Source organism: Pararge aegeria, chromosome 4 (assembly GCF_905163445.1).
Source record: "Pararge aegeria chromosome 4, ilParAegt1.1, whole genome shotgun sequence".
Lineage (NCBI taxonomy): Eukaryota > Metazoa > Arthropoda > Insecta > Lepidoptera > Nymphalidae > Pararge > Pararge aegeria.
Genome location: NC_053183.1, coordinates 15,080,313 through 15,104,482, shown reverse-complemented (window position 1 = coordinate 15,104,482; position 24,170 = coordinate 15,080,313). Strand labels below are relative to the sequence as shown.

The following is a 24,170-nucleotide window of genomic DNA, read 5'->3' as shown; positions in this document are numbered from 1 at the left end:
AGACTAATTTACAATGTTTTTCAGATCATAAGTCATTAGGAGAACCAAATTCTTAAATGTTAAATACAAAATCAAGACTCAATATCACAATATTGATTACAATTAAATATCAAATCTTCTTTAATATATAATTTTCTAGCGTTTTGCTTTTATATGCCATGATTAATCTCTATATTCTTGACGCGATTGGACAATTTTTGATTCCTTTCATCATTTCGGCAATAATGTCTCAGTCCTCTGAAGTTATTTTTGTGTATTTGAATTCTCAAGGTTCAACCCACAGCGCATGCGCATGATCTCTTTTAGGCAAGCAGTATGCGCGAAACAGAAGTAATAGGTACAATGAAATCTCATAAAATTACGCAGATTTTCATAAATATCAATATTTTTCTCAAATAAAATCAAGTCAAATTGACTTTATTGTACACCAAAGAGAGAGCAATATAGAAAAAAAATTAAGAAAAGGTATAATAGGCGGCCTTATCGCTTAAAAATAATTATATTGTAAAGGAAAATATAATAAGATATTAAAAATAATACTTATTAGCCGTCTTGGAGCCAAATAAGATTGCTGTTTGGTGGCTTGGAACGTTTTCGCATAACTATGTCTAGCATGGTACTTGCCAAAGCAAGACTAGATAAAATTGTTATTATATAAACAAACTAGTATATTTAATAAATACATAATATTTACTGAATCGTTATTTGTAAATTTCTGAGTTGAATTTTTTTAGCTAACGTTGAAAATCAATCAACTAAGTGTGTGGCTTGAGTCCGGGTAGGTTCCATTTGTTCTATGGTTAGGCTTGCCAACTTTCTAAGATAGAAATAGTGTATATATCTGATTTTACAGAGGGTACTTAAGATTACCAACTAATAAAAAAATTACATTTATTACATACTTAACTATTTGTAGTGCCGCAAAGCACATAACAATTTTTCATCATTTAAAGAATTTTATGTCTTCAATACTTTTTAAAAATTTAGTAAATACTTTTTAAAAGTAGTTAATGACAATGGGATGTTTGGCTTAGTTTATAGCAAACATTAGGTCAAAAAAATATTTTAATTTACTCAGTAAGATTAATATAATTTTATTCATAAACGAAAATAACTTAAAATAACCTATTTAGCAAAATAAAAGTAAGTAAAAATTAAAACTTCTCCGAAACCACCGCACCGCACTTACAGCGATAGTGCCTTAAATGCTGGCAGCATTGCCACTTTGAAATGGCAGACTAATTCTTTGGCCAAGGTAACTGCCCGCTCTAGGATCACCGGTAGACTCGTTCATCCGTTTTTTTTCTTTAAAAAGAGCTCGAGCCCCTGCACCGCTCCTAAAAGTCTCTTCTCCAGAATGCACAAAAATGAATGTCAAGGTATTCTTATTTACGCCTCGTAGCCTGCTCGGCACTGCACTCACCATTGAGGTGGCGGGCTGGATCCCACACGTGACCTTCCCAGCTTTCACGGCGTATGAGCGTCAAACCATCCGGAATATATCCAAATAATAGATTAAAAAGTACACCTAAATGAAATACAGTACTCTTTACGAGTCTGGATATGTTTATTTAGTAGAACAATGTAAGTAATAATAACTCCTATGGAAGTTTACAAATAGGAAAAAAAACTTATTTTATCCAATGAAATTGTGCCCGATAGAACAAATGGGATTTAACCTTAACTTAGGGTCAGTTCAGGCAATGAAAAAGTGTCAAAGCAATTGACTGGCTCCGTTAAAAATAGGATCATATTACCATTGCATAAAGTAGAAAATTGCTTACTTCAGCTTGCTTTCTACTTTAGATTTTCCAAACACGGTTCGATATTCAATGAAGCCGAACGCACTTCATTGAATATCGAATGAACATATATGTTTCTGTATATATGTATATTTACTAAGAATACCTAAGCTTGAATAAATCCGCTTTTGTGCAGCAGCTCATTAAATCATTTCCTTTTGAGCTTTTGTTTAGAGTTGTCACAATATTAGTGCATAATCGGTTGGAAACAAATCTCTAACAAGTTGGCTGGTCCAAGCATACTTTTAACGAGATACAATAAACTACTATCATTTTATACAAAATCGCACAGCATTACAGTATGTTGGTATGTTTATTTCCTATTTGATTTATTTCACAATATTAAGATTATAAGAGAGTGTTTTTGTCCTGAAAACCTTGATAAGTTCACTCAAGCGGTATTGTTCGCTTTGCGAAGGCATACCTATGCTCGTTGCCGAAGAGACTGGATATGCGTTCTGTAGTTAATTTTCTCTTACATATCTTGATATGTAAACAATCTTTTCTTTACTATTTAGTTTAATGAACTTGTTTTCCTTCTATTCGTAAAATAAACATGGTATAACGTCATAACAAAGTTAGGAAATATGTGCTCAAATGATTTGGTACCTTTGATAGTTATAACATAACCGTGTAGCGTCTCGTACCTATCCTCTGATATTATCATTCCCTGAACATAATATAGGTTTCATTGTCTGTTTATGTGTCATTCGTCATTCCGTAACTTTACGATAACTTCGTATATAACTGTGGAGACCTTTCAGTTTCACACCCTACACCACCCCCATAAATGTTATCCTTACTAATATTATAAATGGTAAATTGCTTTTGGTTTGTTTATCCTTCCTTCACCACCTTTACTTATCCAATCAACTTGATTTTTGGAACAGAGTTAGTTGGAAGGAAAGAGAGAAACATACCCACAACAAAACCAGTTTTATCCTGGAATACAAACACTGTGTAAGTAGCAAACGGGTGGTATATCGCCGGAACAGTTATTCATTGTTTAGCTAGTATTTTGTCACACTTCCAACTGTCAGAGCGTGATAAAACACATCGAACATATTTTATGGAAATTATACTTTTGTACGTTTGTGGCGTTTGTGTGTGTGTATCATTTCCTTATACAACGTGTAACTGAATTACGGAATACTGTTGAAGTGTGCATAAGTACAAGTATATTTCATAAGGAGTCACCCGATAACAATATTAAATCAAAAGAAGCATATTTATTTTTCCATACAAACTAATTCAAAACTTTCTAAGAGTTTATTTATGACAAGGGTTGTGATTGAAAATATAAGACCGCTTGAGTACCTGCACTACGACTTACGAGACGCGTGCCTAGTAAAGTGACAGGATTCACTTGATTTTACTTTTGCATGTAATGTTAGGCTGTAGCTGATTTCTTTCAGTAAAAACTATGGCAATTATTTACTCAAAAACTATTAGCGTTTCGGTTTCACAGATAGGTCTCAGAGACAGTAAATAATGAAACCCTACAGCCTCTATAATACCATTTCGGTTTTCAGTTACACGTTGTTTATGTATTTTGCATGAAATTTGAATGGAACGAAGAAATGTACGCGCTATCAGATCTCATATCAGTGCGCCAAGCGTGAGATTTTCTACATACGTTTACTTATTCGAGTGCGTGAAAGTAAACTATTATTTATATGGTTTTGAAAGAGCGCCATCTAGTGACAGCACGGTTTCGCAGTATTATAATTAGGTGGCGATATAATGGCATATAAATCGTATCTAAATTTCACGCGATCAATATGTAGAAAATCTCACACTTTGCACTCGGCGTGGCTTGCGCCATAGGTACATTCTAATCGTAGCACACGTATCCACAATGTGTGTCGTGAAATTTATTAATTTGCATACTTAGGTACAAAGAATTGTTGAAATTTACGGCACAAATAATTTCTTGTTCAAGATTAGATTAGCCAATCAATAGAAGAATCGCTCGGCCTACCTACCGTGTAAAGAAAGGAAGCCGAAACCACCGCAGCGAGGCATAGTGCCTTAAATGCTGGCAGCATTGCCACTTTGAAATGCCACACTAATTCTTTGGCCAAGATAACTAACTGCCCGCTCTAGGATCACCGGTAGACTCGTTTACCCGTTTTTTTTTTTCTTTAAAAATAGCACACGTATCCACAATGTGTGACGTAAAATTTATTAATTTGCATACTTAGGTACAAAGAATTGTTGAAATTTACGGCACAAAATAATTTCTTGTTCAAGATTAGATTAGCCAATCAATAGAAGAATCGCTCGGCCTACCTACCGTGTACCTCTACCCTCCATACTACCGTGTAAAGAAAGCATTTTTTAAATTCATGTTTTAAATGCACAGACTATGTAACTTTGAAGTGGCGTTGCAATAGGATATTTTTGCCTTTTGTACGTTATGCTATGTGTTGCATAATTAATTCATATTTAATATCGAAGTAAGCTCTTCCCAACTAAAGTAAATATTTTAAAAATAATAAAACAATTTGTTTATTTTTTTTATCCTTTTCAGTATTTACACCACGACTTTGTTGATTGTTCCCTCCCTCTGTAGCCCTCTTCCTACATAACTGGAAAAATTCTCTAAGAAAACATTAATTGGTTACTAGTTGCAAGGTCTTGTTTTGGGTTTGGTCAAAAATTGAATCCTAATATGCAGATATTCCAACATTGCATTGCCGACGAAAACACAAAAAACTTAATTTTATATTATACTAGCGTACCCAGCCCGCTTTGCCAGGCTAAATTTTGCTTTATTTTATTTAAAAAATAATCTTACATCATTCAATTTTTAATTTAAGTCTCATAATATATTAAATCATTTATTTCTCTCCGTATTCATTCTCTTCTAATCTCTTCTCGAGCTCTCATCTACACCCATGTATATCATCATAGTAAATAAAGCTTTATTTGACAGTTCAAAAATAGGAGTGCTCCGATCGTCACCAAACTTTACAGGATTACTCGCCAGGTCAATCTGGAGATTCCCTGAAGTTCCCTGAAGAAAGTTTCATTGAAATTCCGTTTCGAAGCCTATATGGAACATACCCACACACTTTCTCTTTTACATATATAGATAGATAAGATTTTTATTTTATATTACATTTTTGTGACAAGGGTAGTACCTACTGCCACTTTTGAAGCATTCTTTTTCGGAGGGACACATATTGTGGATAACCACCAGCATGGCTAGCATGGGTAGGAGACAATAACTCCCCGAAGAAAGTATAATAATTTATCTTCTCCCGCAGCTTTATCAACTCTCAGAGCAGTAGCGCACAGGTGGAAATAATATATGTGTATAAACGGGGGTGAACTTCTCCTATTCTATGTTCCCGTGCTTTAGCAGGTGGACACGTAAATTATATCCCTTGTCTGGGGTATAATTTTTGTCTCCTGCCCGTGCTAGCCCTGCAGGGATTGTCATCGGGGGATAAATGGGGGACGTTTACCCGACGCTGCGTAGTTCGAGGACTCTGACCTCGGCTCGATTCGACGTTAATTAATCTGACTTGGTGGACTTGTGGACTAATTATGATTTAGTCCGAACGAAACCGTGACCGTGTTAAGGGTGTCCGTCGGGATGACATCAGAAATCGGGGCCCTCGTCTTCGCCGGCTGAGACGAGGGCTGTCACCGTATGAGATCGACGTTGGGGTCGGGAGTATATGTGAACGCCTCGACCACTAGGTTGGGGTTGTCAAACTGCTTTTTTTTTTAAACTCCAAGGTTCCTTCTTGCAACCCTTTTCCTCCGACATGGTGGTCGGAGACCTTATACATCCGGCTTCCTATTTGAGAGGAAGTTAATTCTAGAATATAAATATGGGATGTCGGACTGCTTTGTCAAAGAAGAATTTTGATAATGTTTGAATGTACTGAGCTATGGTGGGAAAATCGAGGTCTCAGTGGAGATCTACGTTGCGCACGAACCACGGGCGGCCCGTGGCCATATGCACAAACTTATTATGTAGGAATTTAAAGGTCTTGTAAGAGCTGTGAGGGCGATGGGCGAATATCATTATGGGACGTATGCACGTCTTATTCAAGATCACCTTGTGACGAAGGGATGTTGCAGCATTGCTGTCTTCCGGTCTGCAGGGCGTGTTCGCCGGTGATATTATAGGCACATGAGGCTTAAAACCTACGCCTCAGGTTGATAAACAGGTTGCGGCAAGTTGCAGGACGTGTTCCTTGCATGCCATCCGAAGTGTTACTTTGAATATAGCCGAGGGATTTACACTTACCGTCAGGAGGGCCAACAGCTAGGTCTGTCAATTATTACTCTAAAAAAATTACAATACAGATCCTACTGATCTATTAGGTAGCGCTCTGTAGGATTAATTTACGCTAACACTCTTATGTTATCCACAGTGCACGAGATTCGAACTATGAAACATAATGTTACCTTATCTAGGTGATACTTCGGTCATATTGATATGAAGTAAATCATGTTTGCCACAGGCTTGCCATTATTTTCTAGTTTTGCCTTCGCTTTTAAACAAAACCAATTTTCATTGTAGAAAAACAAATGCAAGTAGGTAGGTACCTAACTATGTTTTAATTAGTTAATTATACATAATTACGAGCATTAAGTTCCTAAGTATATATTACAAAATACATGGATAACAGTCATGGTACAATTGCAGGGTCTTTAATTTTCCATTAAAGGTAAATAGACTTAAAAATAAGACAAGATAGTAATATATTTTCCTGGAAAACATGCCCAAGGTCAATTCTTAACCAATGCGTCGCCGGGCCGTGTGAAATACACAAATTTGTATTACATAATACAGTGTTATCACCATGACTGTATGTTAGTAATCCATTACGTATTCAACATCTATCTCAAATATTGACTGGCATATAATAGTAGTGATGGAACACTGAATCAAGGCAAGTGACGTGCGCAGTTTTAACCCAGGTTTCCGTGAAGGCGATAAAAATTATAGCAATCCCGATTACCGTAGTGTGTATCTCTGAGTTTCCTTTAGTAGACGATTGAAATTCGGATGACGAAGTGGTCGAAGCTTCAAGGCAATACTGTTTCAGTTTCGTCATCATTATTCCATTGCTTACGTTGAAACAGAAATATTGTTCCAATCCAGTTTTGGCGACCTTGACCGTCTAATACGGTGAGTTGAAGTAATTTCATTTCATATTGATTTATCTGTGTAGGTATATATTGTGTTCCTTCCTACTTTACAGTCTTACTCAATATTTTGTGATTCAGTTGATGTAGGAATATTTGCTCTAACACAACTCATGTTTTGTTAACTTTACTTTCCGAGATTTATTTTATTAATTTAATGTTCCTTATTTACCTATTGCATTAAATTCTAATTAGATAACAGCTTTCAAGAAATGCATTTTGTGTCGTAAATTTTGACACCTCTTAAAAAAATTAGTACCTATAGTACCTACTATACAAATTTTTTAAAGAAGTCCAGTTCCTAGAAATTCTTATTTCATCATAACAATCCTTAGCCTACCAATGTCCTACCGGGCCTCCTGTCTTGGAGTAACCATGAAAATAGCATTCCTCGCTAGATTGACTAGGCGGGCTTTAATAATACGATTCATTTCATCGTCATTATCATAGCTTATAACTTATATCCACTGCGTCTGCTGTTTTAGAAGTCAGGGTTTTGCAATAAACACCACGTTGGGTAGATAGACTGGTTGGTTTGATGATAACATTAAATGTGGACCCAGTGGACCTTTCTTCCAGTTATCTTAGTACGTACCCATAACACAAGCTTACTTTGGGACAAGATGGCGATGTGTGTATTGTCGTAGTACCTATATTTATTTATTTATTTATTTATATTGATCCGACGACACCACACGAGACAGTCGGGACTTTCGGCTTCATCCAGATCTTGAGAGTACCGGATTGATACTCAACTCTTTTCTCCAACTCAAACTCTTCTAACTCTAGTCACTTCTTATTGAGAATTTCTGAACATAATCCGGGAATATAATCCGGAGCCTCGCCATCTTACTACTTGTGAGATGGCGAGGCTCCGGATTATATTCCCGATACGGAGATAAAGCTCTTACTTATAGTAGGTAAAATATAATTTATCGTTTTTCAGTATCCATAATGGCCCAGAATAAACCGATTTTCGATTATCACGATGAAAGCCAGTCGGAGAAGTTAGCGAGAAAAACAAAAGAATCGCCGTTTATGGTAATTGGTAAGCAAAACAGTAACTATAGTAAATATATAGGTACTTTAGTAGGTGCCCATTTTTTTTAAATTATCTTCTAATCTTAATCTTCTTATTTACCTAAACAATATTTTTGAAACTTTTTAGCATCTGACCTGTCTTAGTTTAGAAAAAATTTATTATAATTAGTTAAAAAGTACCTGGATACCTAGAAAAATAAACGATAGTTACTGATACTTCTCAGGTCCCGAAATATAGATTTTAGGTACAATTTACCTTTAAAGTTTATATAGGTATCTGGGTCAGTTGGATCTGAATCAACCGTTCTGTCTAGTTTACATACCTAGATTTTATGCAAATAAGTGTGTCACATATAAACAAGGATCCAGTTTTAAATTTTTTTTAAGTTTCAGTTTAGTACCTCTTACTCTCATTAATTTGTCAGAGATTTCTATATGGTAATATGAATTAGAAGTGACATCATATTCAAGTGTAATATACTTAATCATATTATGTTGTTATTGAAGATCAGCTATCGTACGAACAACGTTTACCTTAGTTTGTTGCTTTGCATACCTACACATTGCTTTAGTTTGCGTAAGGTAAATATTGTAGCCAGTCTGTCTGAAAAAATCTGACTTAAATACGCTTGAAGGCGCTTTACTCATATATTTTGTGTGAGTTGTACTGTACTGTACCCAGTGGACTATTTTCTTAAGTTCTGACTACTATAAGCTCGGGCCACTGGCCACTAGCACAAAACGCACGCAACGGCTATATTTTCTGAAGTGAGCAGCAGCGACGACTTGTAGCGCATGGCGGCCATCAGCATCAACCGTGTGCGGCCAGTCCATATAAAATGTATGGTGGCGGCGCGCGGCGTTTAGTGTTTGTGGCCAGGATTAAGTGTCCGCACATGAGGCCAGTGGCCCTTGTGTGTGCGGGGATACTTAATCCTTCTAGGCTGACACTTTATTTTGTCGCCAAATAAGCGCAATAAGTTCTCGTAAGTTTGACGCTGTAATCAGTGTCCAAGAAACTAAAATTAGAATCGGAAATTTATTAGTAGAGGTCACTGGTTACCTAATACCTAATGTTGCCGGATCGTATGACCGTTTAGGACGCTCGCCAAATAAACGTTGTGGTTTCCATGAAATCCAAGAAATCTTGACGTAATCCATCGGCTTGGTCCTTATTATTATATTTTAAAAAAAGTAACTAAATACTTGGGTACTCTGAAAAGATATTTATAGATTAGCATCCTGTTATAGTCTATATGCTATGATCATCATATCAACCCATTGCTACAATGAGAAGGGGTTAAAACCGTAGGTAATCCACAAAGCTGGCCCAGTGCGAAATGGTGGACTCCACACACCTTTAAGAACATTATGTAGAACTCTCAGGCATGCAGGTTTCCTCACAATGTTTTCCTTCACCGTTGAAGCAAGTAAAAGCAAAGCTAGAGGAGCGTGCTGGGATTCGAACTCGCCCCCCGAAAGTGGAGTCGAAGTCCTACCCACTGGGCTTTTAAGAAGCTGATTATAAGTGATACGCTATGCAAAAATCTTAAAAGTATATACGTTACTCTCTTTCATTATCGGTTTTCTTCTGTTCTTCCAGGATTGGCGGGATTAGCGTCCGCAGTGGGGTACGGGCTGTACTCCTACAAGAACCGCGGCAGCATGAGCACGAGTGTCTTCCTAATGCAATTTCGTGTAATATCACAAGGCTTAGTAGTCGGAGCATTGACCGCTGGCATGGGTTACTCTCTGTACAACAACTATATTAATAAACCCAAACCTGTTGATGTCGAACATTGAACACCGCAAAAATTATACTTTCTTCAGTACAACCTATAATACTCCTAGTGCTGGGCCCTGATTTTCTATGTCATTGTAATTTAATGATAACTTAAACAGTAAAGGATAATCTTCATTCAATTTGAAAAAAGCTTCGAAATTAACTACTATTTTTAAGATATCGAAAAAGCGCTATCTAGTGACAGTATGTTTTCCTACTATTGTAAATAGATGGCGCTCGTTTCATACCATATAAATCGCGATCGAATAAGTAAACGTAAGTAGAAAATCTCACACTTGGCACTGTTCTTTGTTAATGCGAGCGCAATGCTTAGGGTGCCACGTCGGGTCGTCTGTATTTGTAGGTTTAAGTTATATTTGAGACTTGTTTTGACAGACTTTTTGACGTTTGCATTGCACTAGTTCAAACAGTAGGTAGGTACGTTCTATTTTTACACGCTTTATATGAGCTTCACCTGTATGTATGTATGTAACTGACCCCTTTGAACTCGATTTTGTCCTACTTTGAACGATCAGATTTCGTTCAAACTTTCTAGACATACCGAGGACCCACTAATTTGAGATTATTTCCTACATAAAAACGGTCTCATTATTCGGACGCTTATTATATAACGTTATAAACTCGACGCGCATTTCAAGTACTGGCCACAAATAACCACAGACCGTGATAAGTGGAAGAACAAATGGGCCTTTGCCCAACAATGAAAAAAAAACTGCAAATATATAATAATAAATAACACCATGTTAAAGCTTCATACAAGTACCTTACCTACGGCTAGTTTCAAGTCAGCCTTTATTTTTTGGCGATGTATTGGGGACCTACCACTATGTACCCGACTGTAATTTTTGAAAAGTCATTTTTTAAAGTTATATATTATATTTGAATATGTGGTTCAATTACTAGTCGTCGCTAAATGTATTTGGCACGCTTATATACTTAAGTATTTTAATGCAATGTCATAAAGCATCAGGGCTCTGCAAATCTTCGCTCCGCTTTAAGAAAAGCACCCTCGGGGTTAATTTTTATGAGTGTTACTAAAAAATACGGAATTTATTAAAAACTGTGATATGATTTTAAATGAGAAATTCACTTTCAGTTTTGCAGCAAAATTTTAAAATTTAAAAGAGAGCCATGATACTATATACTATTACTATAGTTTAGTTATTTATTATATTGAAACACACTGATAATAACTTATTATCAGAAAGTATCTACTATTTAAGCCAGTATTCACATTTTAAGTATTTTATAACACAAGTGTTTAAAGTTTTGTTTCTTCTTCTTTATATTCATATTAGTCTTAAATTAAACAAAACTGTTTATTTTCAATAAAAATAAATAAATAATAAATATCAAGTATTTTATTCAATTTAAACAAACAACGATAAAGTTGGTATAAGGTTGTTTCACTGAATATTTAGGTTACATCAAAATAGAATTTAAATATTTTGGCTTATCTACCTACTCATTCGCGATTTAAATATTTGTAAGTTATGCATAACCTAAATTAATTGAAAACTGGCAGCAATATATCAATATAAAAAATCTAAATTGTCTTAAGCGTCGGGTTTCCGAAGTGTATGCTACCAAAGCTGTTCTGGTGGCACCATTAGTGTATCTACATCTACAATATCTAAAAATACAAATTGGCACAAAATTATTACTTCTTTTGTTCATTCAAGCCTAGATTTTACCTTTGACCTTAGGAAGGAAAATCGTACATTAAAAATATCAAAAATATAATCTGAAAAAAAAACTTAAAAATCGATTTTAACAGCTAATCTCTTTTTGGTCTAGTGTTGTATTACCATAAAACTATATGGCAAATTGTGTTTTTCTTTATTTTTAAGTTTATTCATAACATACTACCATTAAAATTTCTATTGAATACAGACTTTATACATGGTCAGTATTTAGAAAAACTAAAACAGTGGAGTAGGTAAATAGAAAAAAAATTTAAGCCCTTTTTCTATTAATTTATGAAATAAATCCCATTAAACATAAATACCTATTTTAATGTTGTTTAATTATTAAATGCATTGGTGAATAAAATACCCTTAGTACAAAAATGTTTGTAGTACAATTAATTCTATATATAATTTAATATATCACATTTCAAATTTGATTCAAATTACTATCAAAAGCACTATCGCAAACACAACTTTAATACTGAATTTCGTGCACTGTCACAAATAACAAGACATTAAATTGAAGTGAGAAAAGATTACACAATAAAGTACAGTTAAGTTAAATATACTGAGTTATTATTAATGTTGGATTGGGAATCTACGTATTGGAAGAAGGGAGCCAAACAAAACATGCTGTATCACTGGAAACTTTGCCAGGACTTCTTTTTTGTACATTTTTATTAATCCCTGATTTATTTTGGACCATGAGCCTACTGCACTAATGCTCCATAGCTGATTTGAGTGCTCAGCAAATGGTCCCTTTTTCACCTCCTTAATGTATTTAATGCAGGAGAGGAACATATATTCCTCTGCAAATTTATCAATAATATCTTCTTCTAAGAATTTAGCGGGAGGATAAATTCTGGGCTGGTCTATGAGTTGTGAACTCCCCCATATGAATGGTACAAACTGATAATCATCTAAACTCCAGACTCCATGACTTCCAGCAGGTTCCATTCTATAGGTCTGCTGCAATCTTCTCGCAATATCTAAATACTTGTTAAATACTAAAAATACAGTTGCAACATTATCCTCCAATTGTAAATAGCCTATTTTATAAAGACAACAAAGAAACATAATGAATGACATTTCATGGCCTGTTCCATAGTCTATTCTAGTTGCATTACCAAAGCTTTCCTCCAAGTAGACCTTTATTTCTGGTATTGCTAAGTGTAGTTCAGGATTTATTACTTCTTGTAACATTGCTGTTGAATTCATCTTTACTTTAGCTAGCCAATCTCTAAATGCTGTATTACCAAACCTCTGTGGCTGTTCTACAGGTGGAAAGTCATTTATCAATTTGTCGAGTTTCTCTAGCAAATTAACTAACTTAGAGATATTCTCTGAAACTTTACAATCAACAGATAATGGTTTAGCTTTGATAGCCTCATTCAGAGTGGCAATAAAACCTATGTATTCCATGTAAGCTTCTGACTTTTCCCATATAGCCATATCGGTTATTGTTTTTACTGCTTTCTCAGGCTCCAGGAAACGGTGGTTAATGGGAAGTGGTGCAGCTGCCTTTTCCACTTTAGCTCCATCGCCAATTACACTTTCGGTGTTCATCTGTAATGCATCAAAATACAATGTAATTATAATTAATAATTTCAAAACCAGTTTGCTGTGGCAGGCATCCTGCTAGTTTAAGGATTTTGGTGTAATTTGAAATAAGCTTTGTGAAATAATTAAACAAAAATATAAAGTGTCTTCCTTTAGTAGTAAGTATATAAATAGGCTGCGTTGAAGAATAATACTGTGCAGGGATTTTTAAGAAATTAACACTTAATATATTCAATTGGACAAAGTATAATTAGCAAAGTTGGATTCTCCATCTCAGTGGTGTTTAAGCAGGTTGGGTCAACAGTCCTCATTATTATCACTGACTTAAAATTAAAATTCTTTATTCATGTAGGCCTATCATAGGCATTTATGAAGCGTTCATACATATAATTGCAAGGGGATGGTGACGGTGGTGACTTTGTTTGCCAACTTAAACCTAAAGCTACAAGGGTCCAAAACGCGCCCTGGTCTAAGGGCGCGTTTTGGACCCTTGTAAACCCTTCTTAACCCTTCTTAAGTAAAGAGCCCAAAACAAATTTAGCTGGGTATTTTTTTTGTTATAACCATCTCACAGTAAATTAATATTAAGCTATGAAGTTAGAGCAATTCACACCCAAGCTTTTATATTGTTTAAATAATCCTTAACATTTTAAGATAATGAATACTATAAGAGCCTATAGTTAGTGGTATGACATCAATAGGCTGAGTATAACAATTAACCATCATAATAATTGTTAAGAAAATTATTAAGTACATATTAAAAAAATCAATCTCTGTACCTACTTAAATTTGGATAGATAAAACTTACTAATCATCAGAAAGTACATTCTTAATTGAGCATCATATCTACGTAGCGTTAATTACGCATTCCGATTTAATTTGCCTCAATACGGTAATAGTTTAGGTCGCCCGCGATAAGCTTGTGGCATCGCACATGAAGGTCAGAGATGTCAAAACGGATCTACTCTACACACATGGACGAAGCCCTCGTATTTCTTGACCTAGTTGTAGCGGGCTAAGGCTTGCTTAGTTCCCACGATGGATCGAATATTGCGGGGTATCATGCGTTATCGTATTTTGGACCGGGCAACCATGGTTAAACAGTTCCAAGAAGTCAAGGATAATCCGGTGGTATGTAGCGGCAACTAACCTTTCTTTTACACTTTTTTAATATACCACGGAGAAACTAGTGAACAATTTGAATGGGTATTCGTTAAAGCATTATTATTTTAAGAAATGGGAATAATCAATGTTGAATGTACAATGAATACCTAATTTTCAATTCAATTCTTGTTTATGGCTTTTGTCTGCGCCAACTGGGCACAAGGTATTTCGCCAATGTCTTGTAGATGAAGAAGGCACGAAGGAGATTGATCGGTGAAACTAATGAAAAGTTAATTTTGAATTTGTACCAAGAAATAGTTGTTATTAGCTAGTTAGCTCTTTAACCTAAGGACACAGACAACACATGCATATATATCTTACACGGATATTTTTTGTACATTATACTTTAATTTTATTACTTACTATATATTTACATAAAAATCTACAATAAGGACTGAAAACAAACATTAAAAAACATTTAACACTCAAAGGACGGGGGACTTTGGGAGGAAGAATGGTGGGATTATGAAGGTTAACTCATGTTTCTTGGGACGTAAACTTTTACAGTTCCACTGTAGCAGGGTTATTGGGCCCATTTTGGAGTAGTTTAAAAAGTTGGCTTAAGTTTTTGGCAACGTTGGGCGGTAAGGGAATTTCACTACATGGAGCGACAATACTAAGTAGAAATTCGGAGATAAACTCAAGCATTTTACCTTGGGAGGGAGGGTTCTCAACATTGTTGTTGAGAGCGCATCCATTAGGAAGGGATGGGGAGTAATCACCGACAATAGTCTGAACAGCTTTTTTATCGTAGCCCTTTGCTAGAGGAGCTCGGGGACGAGGAGAGCGGAAAACTGTTTGCCGGTAGGAGGTTTTGGAGGAAGTTACATTAGTAGGAGTAAACATTTCTTTTGTTATCTCAGCATAGGACCTGCGGACAGGAGGAAACTGAGATGATGCTTCAATGTAAGATTTATTATTCTGAGACATGACCATTTTAATAGATTGCTGCCTGGAGAATTCTGGGCAGTCTTTATCAGTAGCAAAATGACTACCAGAGCAGTGTAAACATGTAGATAATTCCTTGATGACCAAACATGAGTCACCTGTATGGGGCTGAGCACATCTGTAGCATCTGGGCTTAGATCTGCAGATTGTTTTAATGTGGCCAAAACGGCAGCAGTTCTGGCACTGTATTGTTGGAAGTTTATATGTTTCAACTGGCAGTGAGGTGTGGTATGAATATACCTTAGCAGGAAGCATTTGCCCCCTGAAGGTTAGGACAACAGATTGGGTAGGCACCCAAGTGATGACACCCTCTGTGACAGATTTTCTATTCAGTCGCCTTGATTTCAGAACCTCACCACAGCCAGGCGGGAGCTCTAGCGAATCAACAAGCTCGTCCATCGACCAGTCCACGGGAACTCCTTTCACCAGCCCCATTCTGGTTATGTTGTATGTGGGAATTATAGCTCTATATTTGCATAACTTCAAAACTGGACTAACCAGAAAGTTGTTGGCAGCTTGGGCAGAAGTAAACTCTACAGTAATTTTGTTGCGGCCTATATTTTTGACGCCGTCGTGGATAATTGAACCAATTTTGTGTTTGTGCAAGAATTGACCGAAATTTATAGCCCGTAATGACGCTCCAGAGGATGGGTCCTCCACTTCCCGTGAGACTTGGACGATAAAAGGCCCATTATCATCGTCAGAGTATGACTTGGCGCCTTCGGTGAAGGAAGGATGTATGTAAAGGCTTTGAACGGATGGGTTTACCTGAGTAGGATCAGTTATAGTTTTTTTGGCCGCATATACGTTGGTATCCTCTCCTTGTCGTTTGCGAGACGAGGCTGATGCCCCCGGGTCGGGCGGCTCAGGAGGTGTATCTAGATCCATTTTACTGGAAACACTATAACTACAGACACATAATAAATATTTAACCAACACCAAATACGGTTAGATTTATACGAATATCACCAATAACAACTATTTCTGCTGCTGTGTAAATTCACATAAAACACCGAAATTACACCGGAATCTCACTAACACGTGTGCACAAATTGACAGGCCAAGTTACAGTTCAATATAAACAACACCAAATCCTTTTCAAGACGAGTTTACAGTAAAATCAAAGAAAAATTTGAGAAAACCGCGTCCGCCATGTACGAAGTTTCCCGCCGAAAAAAAAAAAAAAAAAAAAAAAAAAAAAAAAAAAAAAAAAAAAAAAAAAAAAACATACCTAATTTTATATAATTTGTCAGTTTCAATCAAAATATTCACTGACAGATGACACTGACATTCGAAAATATAAGCATAATGACATTCGACATTTGACATTTTAACAGTATGTTTTGGAATAAAATAATATATAGCGTCCAGTAATGCCTTTTCAGTCATTCCAAGATTGGACCACATTGGACGAAACTGCGCTGCAGCGGTAGTAGCGTTTAATTTGATTCAGATTTTAATTAAAAGAACATTTTGATTACGCTTAGTTCCGCCGGGTGCGGTTTACCTTAATACACGCTTTAGACCAAGAGCAAGGTGGCTACAACTCCTTGGCACATAGTAAAGGAAGATTTTCGAGAAAACTGCAAATCAACCTTTATTTCACTACTAACTACTACTTAACACCTACCTACATTGAGAAATATATTGATTACTTTTTATTCTAGCCAAAAGCCATATTTTACACTTGCATGGACAGCAGAATGATACCCACGAGGTTTACAGAAACTTGTGTAGGAGATATGTTTGTTGGTAAGTATTGTATTCTTGTACTACTGGATTTTAATATATCATATTTAAATAATATTAATAATGATAAATTTTATTGCAGTTAGAAATGCTGGAAATCTTATACCCCATTCACAACATTTTGTAGATGAGATGACTAGTTGTGAACCCGCTGGCTTAGAACTAAGCTGTATTGTAAATGATATCAGACACGTAATTGTGTGTGGACATAGTGACTGCAAAGCCATGAATCTACTGTATAAACTTAAGAGTAAAGAAGAATCGAGTATAGTATGTATTTTACGAGTTCTAATTATTAGACACTAATACAACACTTTGTATTTCTGAATATGTCTTTTCCACAGGAACAAAGAAGAATCTCTCCATTAAAATCATGGCTCTGTTCTCACGGGAAATCTAGTTTAGACAAGTTTCTTGATATTGGTGGTGATTTTGAAAAGCCAATACTATTTACTGCTGAAACGCCACAGAGAAAATTTGTAGCATATATTGATCCTGAAAACAAATTTTGTATTGAAGATAAATTGTCTCAGGTATATTAATATTAATCCTCATCCTCAAATAAATTTTACCATCAACGCTCCCTCTTACAGTTGCGTCATTATTGGTCGATTATATTAAATGCTTTTTTGCGATAATGCCACCCAAATGCGTTATTATTGTTTAAAAAATTACGTCCTTCAGGAACTACTAGTTCTAACGTCATTAACGCAGGTAGATCGTACTGTACGTCCTTATAAAAAATGTTTTTAGTACTCATACGGGAATTTTATAGGACGGTAACCGAAAGCGTCCTACTCTTATTGCGTCGTTATTATTGATGACGTAAACTTTGTGGCCGTCCTAATGCAAAAATAAGTGAATACAAATAACGCACCCGATATTGTCGTCCGATAATACGCACCTACGAGAGAGGGCCCATAGCCATCCGTAATATTTAATCTAATGCATTATCGGATTGCTCGTTCCTCGGGTTAACACAAGTTAATGAATACATATTAGATTATAATCAAAATTAAATATTATGTGATATTATTTCAGGTTAACACATTGCAACAACTTCAGAACATTGCATCCTATGGAATGTTAAAAAAACGCCTTCAGAAGCATGACTTACATATACATGCTTTGTGGTTCGATATTTATACAGGAGATATATACTATTTTAGCAGACGAGCTAAAAGGTTTCTTATAATAGACGAATCAAGTTATGAAATAATTTTAGCAGAAATCAGGAGATATTATTCCTAAATCTGAAATGTCAGTATCAGTATAGTTATTTAGTTTATTATCTCGTTTTTTTTGTTGTATTAAATAATGCTTTCATATTTAAAAAATTTAATGAAAATATATCATTAAAATTTCAATAAAATAATAAATCATTGAGTCATTTAATATTTATAAAATCGACAGATTCCTAAATAACATATAAGACAGGGACCAAGGTTGAATGGTGAATTAATATTTACAAAAAAAAATTTAATTCTATAATACTTTATAAAACACATATTTATCTTTGCTACTTTGTTAAAATGTACTAATTGGTGCGGTTTCTGTTTTACATATCTTACTCAACTGAGTGTCTTAAAACAGCACTATTTTCGAGGGTTACAGTTTAAATAGCACAGTATTGCACATAGATAGCATCGCTTTTAGACATAAAGTAGTTTATGGAACTAAATATTTCTTGTTCAATACGAAGATATAGACTGATTTCGAACAGGGTGCGAAATACGATTGTTGCAAGCAAGAATGCATGAAAAGTAATTAGTAATTTATTTTATATATTTGTTTAATGTTAAGCATAACAATTTACATAAGATGAAATTCGCATTTTATACCTTTTTATTTTTGTACTAATTTTTTATAATGTTATATAAATCACATTTTGGTATCAACCCGGCCGGTATAATTAGTAATTTATTTTAAATAGCCCAGCAGTACGATATGATAGAAAAAGATTCTAAGTCATTTTACTCTGTTAAAAAGTATAACTGAAATATCATCGATAGTCCACTGCTGGACTAAAGGCCTCTCCCAAAAGGGGGTTTTCCCACAATTTCCACACTGGGCAGAAGGGGTTGGTGATCGCAATAGATGTAGAAGTAGCATAGGGGATTGCTGCCAATTCTTCGTTATAAAAATGTGTATTATCAATTACTAGCTGCTGCCCGCGACTTCTGCGTTTGTTTTAGTTTTTAAAGCATCCCGTATCCTTATACGACCTACCCTTATAGGACCCTTATAGGACTTTATTTTAGAGACGTTTTGCAATAAACTTAAGTGTAGTACTACTGATGTTTTTTTTCTCCTACGTACATTCCGTTCCGTAAAAAAATAGTCACAACGCTTTATATTACGCATAATCTGATTTAAACGTGTGTAAAATAGTGATTTATTAAGCCTTGGAAAAAATAATTGCAGTGGAAACGATACGTTTTAATGAAATAAAAAGACTTTCGGTCTTAATAGTGGTGCCATCTATATTGTGTATATTAAAAGAATAGTGTGATGCTAAATGCAAATCGAGGAATACAGTCGATGTGGTAAACTAAGATGTGCATCTCGGTATATATCGCAATTATTCAAACAAAATTCAAAAAATTCAAAATTCATTTATTTCAAGTAGGCCTAATACAAGCACTTTTGAAACGTCAAGTCTGTCCGTGTGTAGTGACTCTACCACCGGTTCGGAAGGCAGATTCTACCGAGAAGAAGCCGGCAAGAAACTCAGCAGTTGCTCTTTTCCAACATCAAAAATTTACATTTTATATTTTAACATTCATTTTTCTATCTTGTGAGAGATGAAAGCGGAGCCGGATGCTTCCAAGCAACCTTGTCATTAAGAAACTCATCAATTGTATAATAACCTCGCTGTAATAAATGTGTTTTAACACATTCTTTAAACTTATGCAAACAATATGAGACAATGCTACGCAATGGCCTATGCAATAGCCTAGTGGCGTGCCGTTCACCTATAAGTACCTAAAGTAAACTCACATATAACCCAGTTCGATCCGCAGCCTATTAGACTTATTCGATTTTAAATTTCTTTAAAGTGCAATCTTTACCAATACGATGCATATAGCATTTGTAAATCTCCGTTAAAAAGATTCACATCTACAGTGCAGTAGTTGTAGAGAGGTTCTCGACTATAAATGCTTGGGAAAAAAGCCCGAATAAAAATCCAAAATTACAAGTTCTTGTTAAAAAAACCAATTTTGTTACTACCAGCGATATAATAAAATTTTAGCCTAAAAAAGCTGCTAATGCGATTTAACTATGATAGTGAGATATACTCCCTCGCGGATTTTTTTGCAGGTAATAATAATGAGAAGTATGTAATAAATATTTAATAATGTATTATCAATAGTTTTCTCAGCGCACGCCAAATAATGAATATCAGCTTACATTATTGCAATTTTCTTATGAATCTCCAATTCGTTTAAACAAAATTATAGCCCATTTTTCTTCTTAGCTTAGCTTTCATTTAAAGAAATGGTTAAATCAGTCCAGTAATTTCGAAAAGAATAAATACACTAATTTTGTAACATTTTCTAATCTCCTTTGGTGCTAGTGATGATATAGCCTATAGCCTAACTCTATAAATGGGCTATCCAACACTGAAATAGTTTTTCCAATCAGACCAGTAGATCCTGAGATTAGCGCGTTAAAGCAAACAAACTCTTTAGCTTTATATATTAGTATAAAATAATGGACTTACATTCAATATTAAAACTCCCGTCTATAGTTCAGACACAAAATTTTGGCAGCGATGTGTAGTTCCGTCACAGTTTAAGAGCGGACTGCAACTTAATTTATACGATTTTGTACAATGAAACTTTGGGGACTTTGGGCAGGTCCGTCAAGTGTGATTCAATCTTTAATTTCAGATTCAAATTTAATAGTACGAGGAGTTGCCCGCGTACTATTTGTAATACATAATATATTTTCCTTTACAAATTTATATCCCAAATAAGGGTTGTCCAAAAAAACGCTTTTAGAGGTTTTTTTACTGAAAATTATGTAGATTTTAATCACTTTCCTTCAAAAGAATGGAGGTCTCATACAACCTTCGCTTTGATCCCTTTAGTGGTAGATTTTAGAGAAAATATTTTGCAGCGGTACAAAATCTTACATATAAATTTGAATTTCTTCAACTTATTGTTAAATGGCTTATAACTAAACTTATGAGGTACTGTACAAATGAATTTAATTCAACTCTTGTTTATGGCTTACGAATGAATTTATTCAATTCACTTGCTCATAGACTATTTTCATTGGCATCTGTTTCCATTAGCAAATGTCAATGTCATGATGTCACAAATTTTTTTTTCATTCAACATCGTTCGTCAACAAAAAATGCTGTGCGATTGAAGGCTACCCATTTTTGTGATGCAATGTTGTGGGAAATTTTGAAAATTATATAATTCATATAAACTTTTCGACTGGAGCCTAAGGTAAATAAATTTGCTTGTATTATATGCATTTACGACATAGAATGCCGATAAAGTCAGCCCTAAAAATCATCTTCATTTTATTTTGGTTTGGTGCCAGTTTTATAATATATTTTACACGTTCTTTTGATAATTTACTATTATATAATAGTAATAATAATTTTTTGAATTATTACGAATATCTTCAACTGATCTACGATTACAAATCATGTTGCAATTTGCTGTTTTCAATATAATAAAATTGTTTTCAGTGAAATCTCAACATGAATCCTCAACAAAAAGTTTTTGACTATAGAGATGAATCTCAAACTGAACGTTTTGCAAGGAAGTCAAAGGATTCGCCGTTTATGATCATAGGTATGTTACTTTCAAGGTCAATATAGGTTATAGTGTTCTTACACCCAATTACTCACCTTTAAGTACCTGAATAAAGTATGTAGCACAAATGTAATATAAATGACCCCTCTGGTACTGCTGCTGCAACTTTAGGTTCTAGGTTAGATTTACATGAACTAGCCAATTAAATATGCAGATGCATAAATTTTATCTGTTTTCCTATTTTTTGGGCTACTATTTTTTTATTCTCCTTTATTGAGGCTATAAGTATAAACACATCCTCACTAATATTATAAATGCATAAGTTTGTTTGTTTGACCTTACTAAGTAACCGATGAACTTCATTTTTGGCATAGGGTTAATTAAAAGGGCCAAGAGTATTATGTTACTCTTGGCCCTTTTAACTAGCTACTTTTTATCTCTGAAAATGGTTCCCACAGGATTACTGGATTTGTTAATACCTTTAAACTATTCAATCTTAGTAAAAAGAGACAAAAAATGCAGGCAACAATTATCAAAAAAATGAATAATTGCTAAATTAATCTTACTGTTTTACGCTCACTGATGGTCACATGGATCATTTTCATATAGATTGAGTTATTTGTAATGATATTCTCTAAGCCCTGCAATCTCTCATAGGATCTCTACATGGGCATAGTATAGTAGCACTAGTACTATTATCCAGCAGCATACATCAACCCTACATTATAATTTCTTGAAATATTATATTTATCAATTTCTGTGCAGGTATTTTAGGATTGATTGGTGTCTGTGGTTATGGAGCCTATGCATACAAGAGCAGAGGGAAAATGAGCACTAGTGTATTTCTCATGCAGTTGCGAGTTGCAGCTCAAGGCACAGTTGTGGCTGCTCTTACTGTAGGAGTTGCATATTCCTTGTCCCAAAGATTACTACATAAAGGTGAAAAGCGAGAATGATCATTAATTTTCTAAGTAGCCAATTCACTAAAGTAATGTAGTTGCAATTAGAATTTTATGTTAAACTAATTGACTGGATAACTATGTGCTATTTAAATTTTATTTCTCTTAAACTATTCATTTGCTAAAGTAATTCAGTAGCAGCAATTTTGAACCATAAATACCAATTTCAGTGTTGAGGGAAACTTAACAAAAAATAAATTTTTCAAATAACTGGGCAAGCCATATTTGAGTTTTTCAGTTAAAAGAACACAGTACAAGTTTACAGTAAAACAGTTGATATAAATATGTTTACGATAAAAGATACAGAATTGTACTAGACATTGTAACATTTGAATGTAGATGTTTGTTTAAATATGTAGTCTAAATAGGATATGCCTTCAAAATTTGTATCTTTGCCTTCTACAGTTTTACACACAGTTTACAATTCTAGGGTTTTTTAGTTTAAAAAAATAACAGATTCATGGGGAACAAAATGTAATTGTGGTTCCCCTTATAAGGTTTAATCTTAAATTTTAGCACTGTCAACATAATATTATTGAATTCACTCTTAAAATATTTTAACAACAACATCGGGCAACATCTCGACACAAAATATAAGAACCATGTTGTTTCACCTGTTTTGTATTATTGTAAAATCTCAATTTATTTTAATCTATTAGTAATACTTATCTTAATTTAAACAATGGAATGCATTGAGTAACAATGTACTATGTATGCTACAATTATTTATAACAGTACATTATTAGTTGCTACTCAATTACTTGGAATTGGATTTAGCTAATTTTATATAAGATAAATCTCCACTATGTAGAAGTCAAAATTCATACATTATGTTTTCCATACAACCAACAGACCAACTAAAAAATCAATTTATGGTTTATCTTAAAAGTTATACATACTTATTTAACTTAACATATTATTTAAGTAATGTATGCATCATATTAAGTTTGTGTTCTGTGATTTTAGAAGATATACAATGGCAGTTGTGGTAGACTATAAAGAAAAGTACTTACATAAATTATGTATTTGAAATTAATATCAATTCGAATATTTTTTGTGATAAATTAGAAATTTTGTAATAACTGTCAATAGTTTTAAGGTAAAATGAATATTTATTAAATATGTTGCTTCTAATTTCTTTTATTCCATTATTTAACCCTATACATTTAAAATATTCAAAACAAAATCCCTACTGCATTTAAAAAATCTAGTTCAATCAAATACGTTACATTTACAAACGACTTTGTAAAACGACTAAAAAGCAAGAAATAAATATTTTCTTCAACATTTTATGCAACGTATAACCGAATTAGGAAATACCGTTGAAGGATGCATGAGTATATTTCATAAGGGTGCTTCCCTGCAAAAATATTGAAACAAAAAACATATTTAGTTTCCCGTGCAACCGAATTCAAAACACTAAGTGAACCTAAAGACCTAAACGCGCATACGCGACGCGTATAAGCGTGACCAGTAGTCACTTAAGGTTAATTTTACATGCGATATTA

The 24,170-nt window shown here is 34.4% G+C and overlaps 4 protein-coding genes across 6 annotated transcripts; 3 read left to right on the top strand and 1 right to left on the bottom strand.

The window, feature by feature from the left end:
* The first annotated feature begins 6,633 nt into the window (after positions 1–6,633).
* LOC120623400 (HIG1 domain family member 1A, mitochondrial-like) lies at positions 6,634–11,067 on the top strand. Its single transcript, XM_039889413.1, has 3 exons — positions 6,634–6,957; positions 7,921–8,022; positions 9,619–11,067. Exons 2-3 carry the CDS (start codon positions 7,929–7,931, stop codon positions 9,816–9,818), a joined length of 294 nt encoding a protein of 97 aa, XP_039745347.1. The 5' UTR covers positions 6,634–6,957; positions 7,921–7,928; the 3' UTR covers positions 9,819–11,067.
* A 746-nt stretch (positions 11,068–11,813) lies between these two features.
* Positions 11,814–16,480, bottom strand: LOC120637940 (serine/threonine-protein phosphatase 2A activator-like). 2 transcript variants are annotated; one of them, XM_039910012.1, is made up of 3 exons: positions 16,411–16,480; positions 14,218–14,338; positions 11,814–13,073 (listed from the first exon to the last, which is right to left on the bottom strand). In XM_039910012.1, exon 3 carries the CDS (start codon positions 13,071–13,073, stop codon positions 12,087–12,089), a length of 987 nt encoding a protein of 328 aa, XP_039765946.1. In that variant the 5' UTR covers positions 14,218–14,338; positions 16,411–16,480; the 3' UTR covers positions 11,814–12,086. The 2 variants fall into 2 exon arrangements, with proteins under 2 accessions (XP_039765946.1, XP_039765947.1); XM_039910013.1 differs by lacking the exons at positions 14,218–14,338; positions 16,411–16,480 and adding an exon at positions 13,876–13,957.
* LOC120637942 (beta carbonic anhydrase 1) lies at positions 13,976–18,229 on the top strand. 2 transcript variants are annotated; one of them, XM_039910014.1, is made up of 5 exons: positions 13,976–14,198; positions 16,847–16,931; positions 17,011–17,198; positions 17,273–17,461; positions 17,970–18,229. In XM_039910014.1, exons 1-5 carry the CDS (start codon positions 14,106–14,108, stop codon positions 18,177–18,179), a joined length of 765 nt encoding a protein of 254 aa, XP_039765948.1. In that variant the 5' UTR covers positions 13,976–14,105; the 3' UTR covers positions 18,180–18,229. The 2 variants fall into 2 exon arrangements, with proteins under 2 accessions (XP_039765948.1, XP_039765949.1); XM_039910015.1 differs by lacking the exon at positions 13,976–14,198 and adding an exon at positions 16,564–16,608.
* Positions 18,230–21,251: 3,022 nt separating this feature from the next.
* On the top strand, positions 21,252–23,796 carry LOC120623365 (HIG1 domain family member 1A, mitochondrial-like). Its single transcript, XM_039889347.1, has 3 exons — positions 21,252–21,388; positions 21,637–21,742; positions 22,469–23,796. The coding sequence occupies exons 2-3, from the start codon at positions 21,649–21,651 to the stop codon at positions 22,657–22,659; spliced, it is 285 nt and encodes a 94-aa protein (XP_039745281.1). The 5' UTR covers positions 21,252–21,388; positions 21,637–21,648; the 3' UTR covers positions 22,660–23,796.
* The last annotated feature ends 374 nt before the right edge of the window (positions 23,797–24,170 follow it).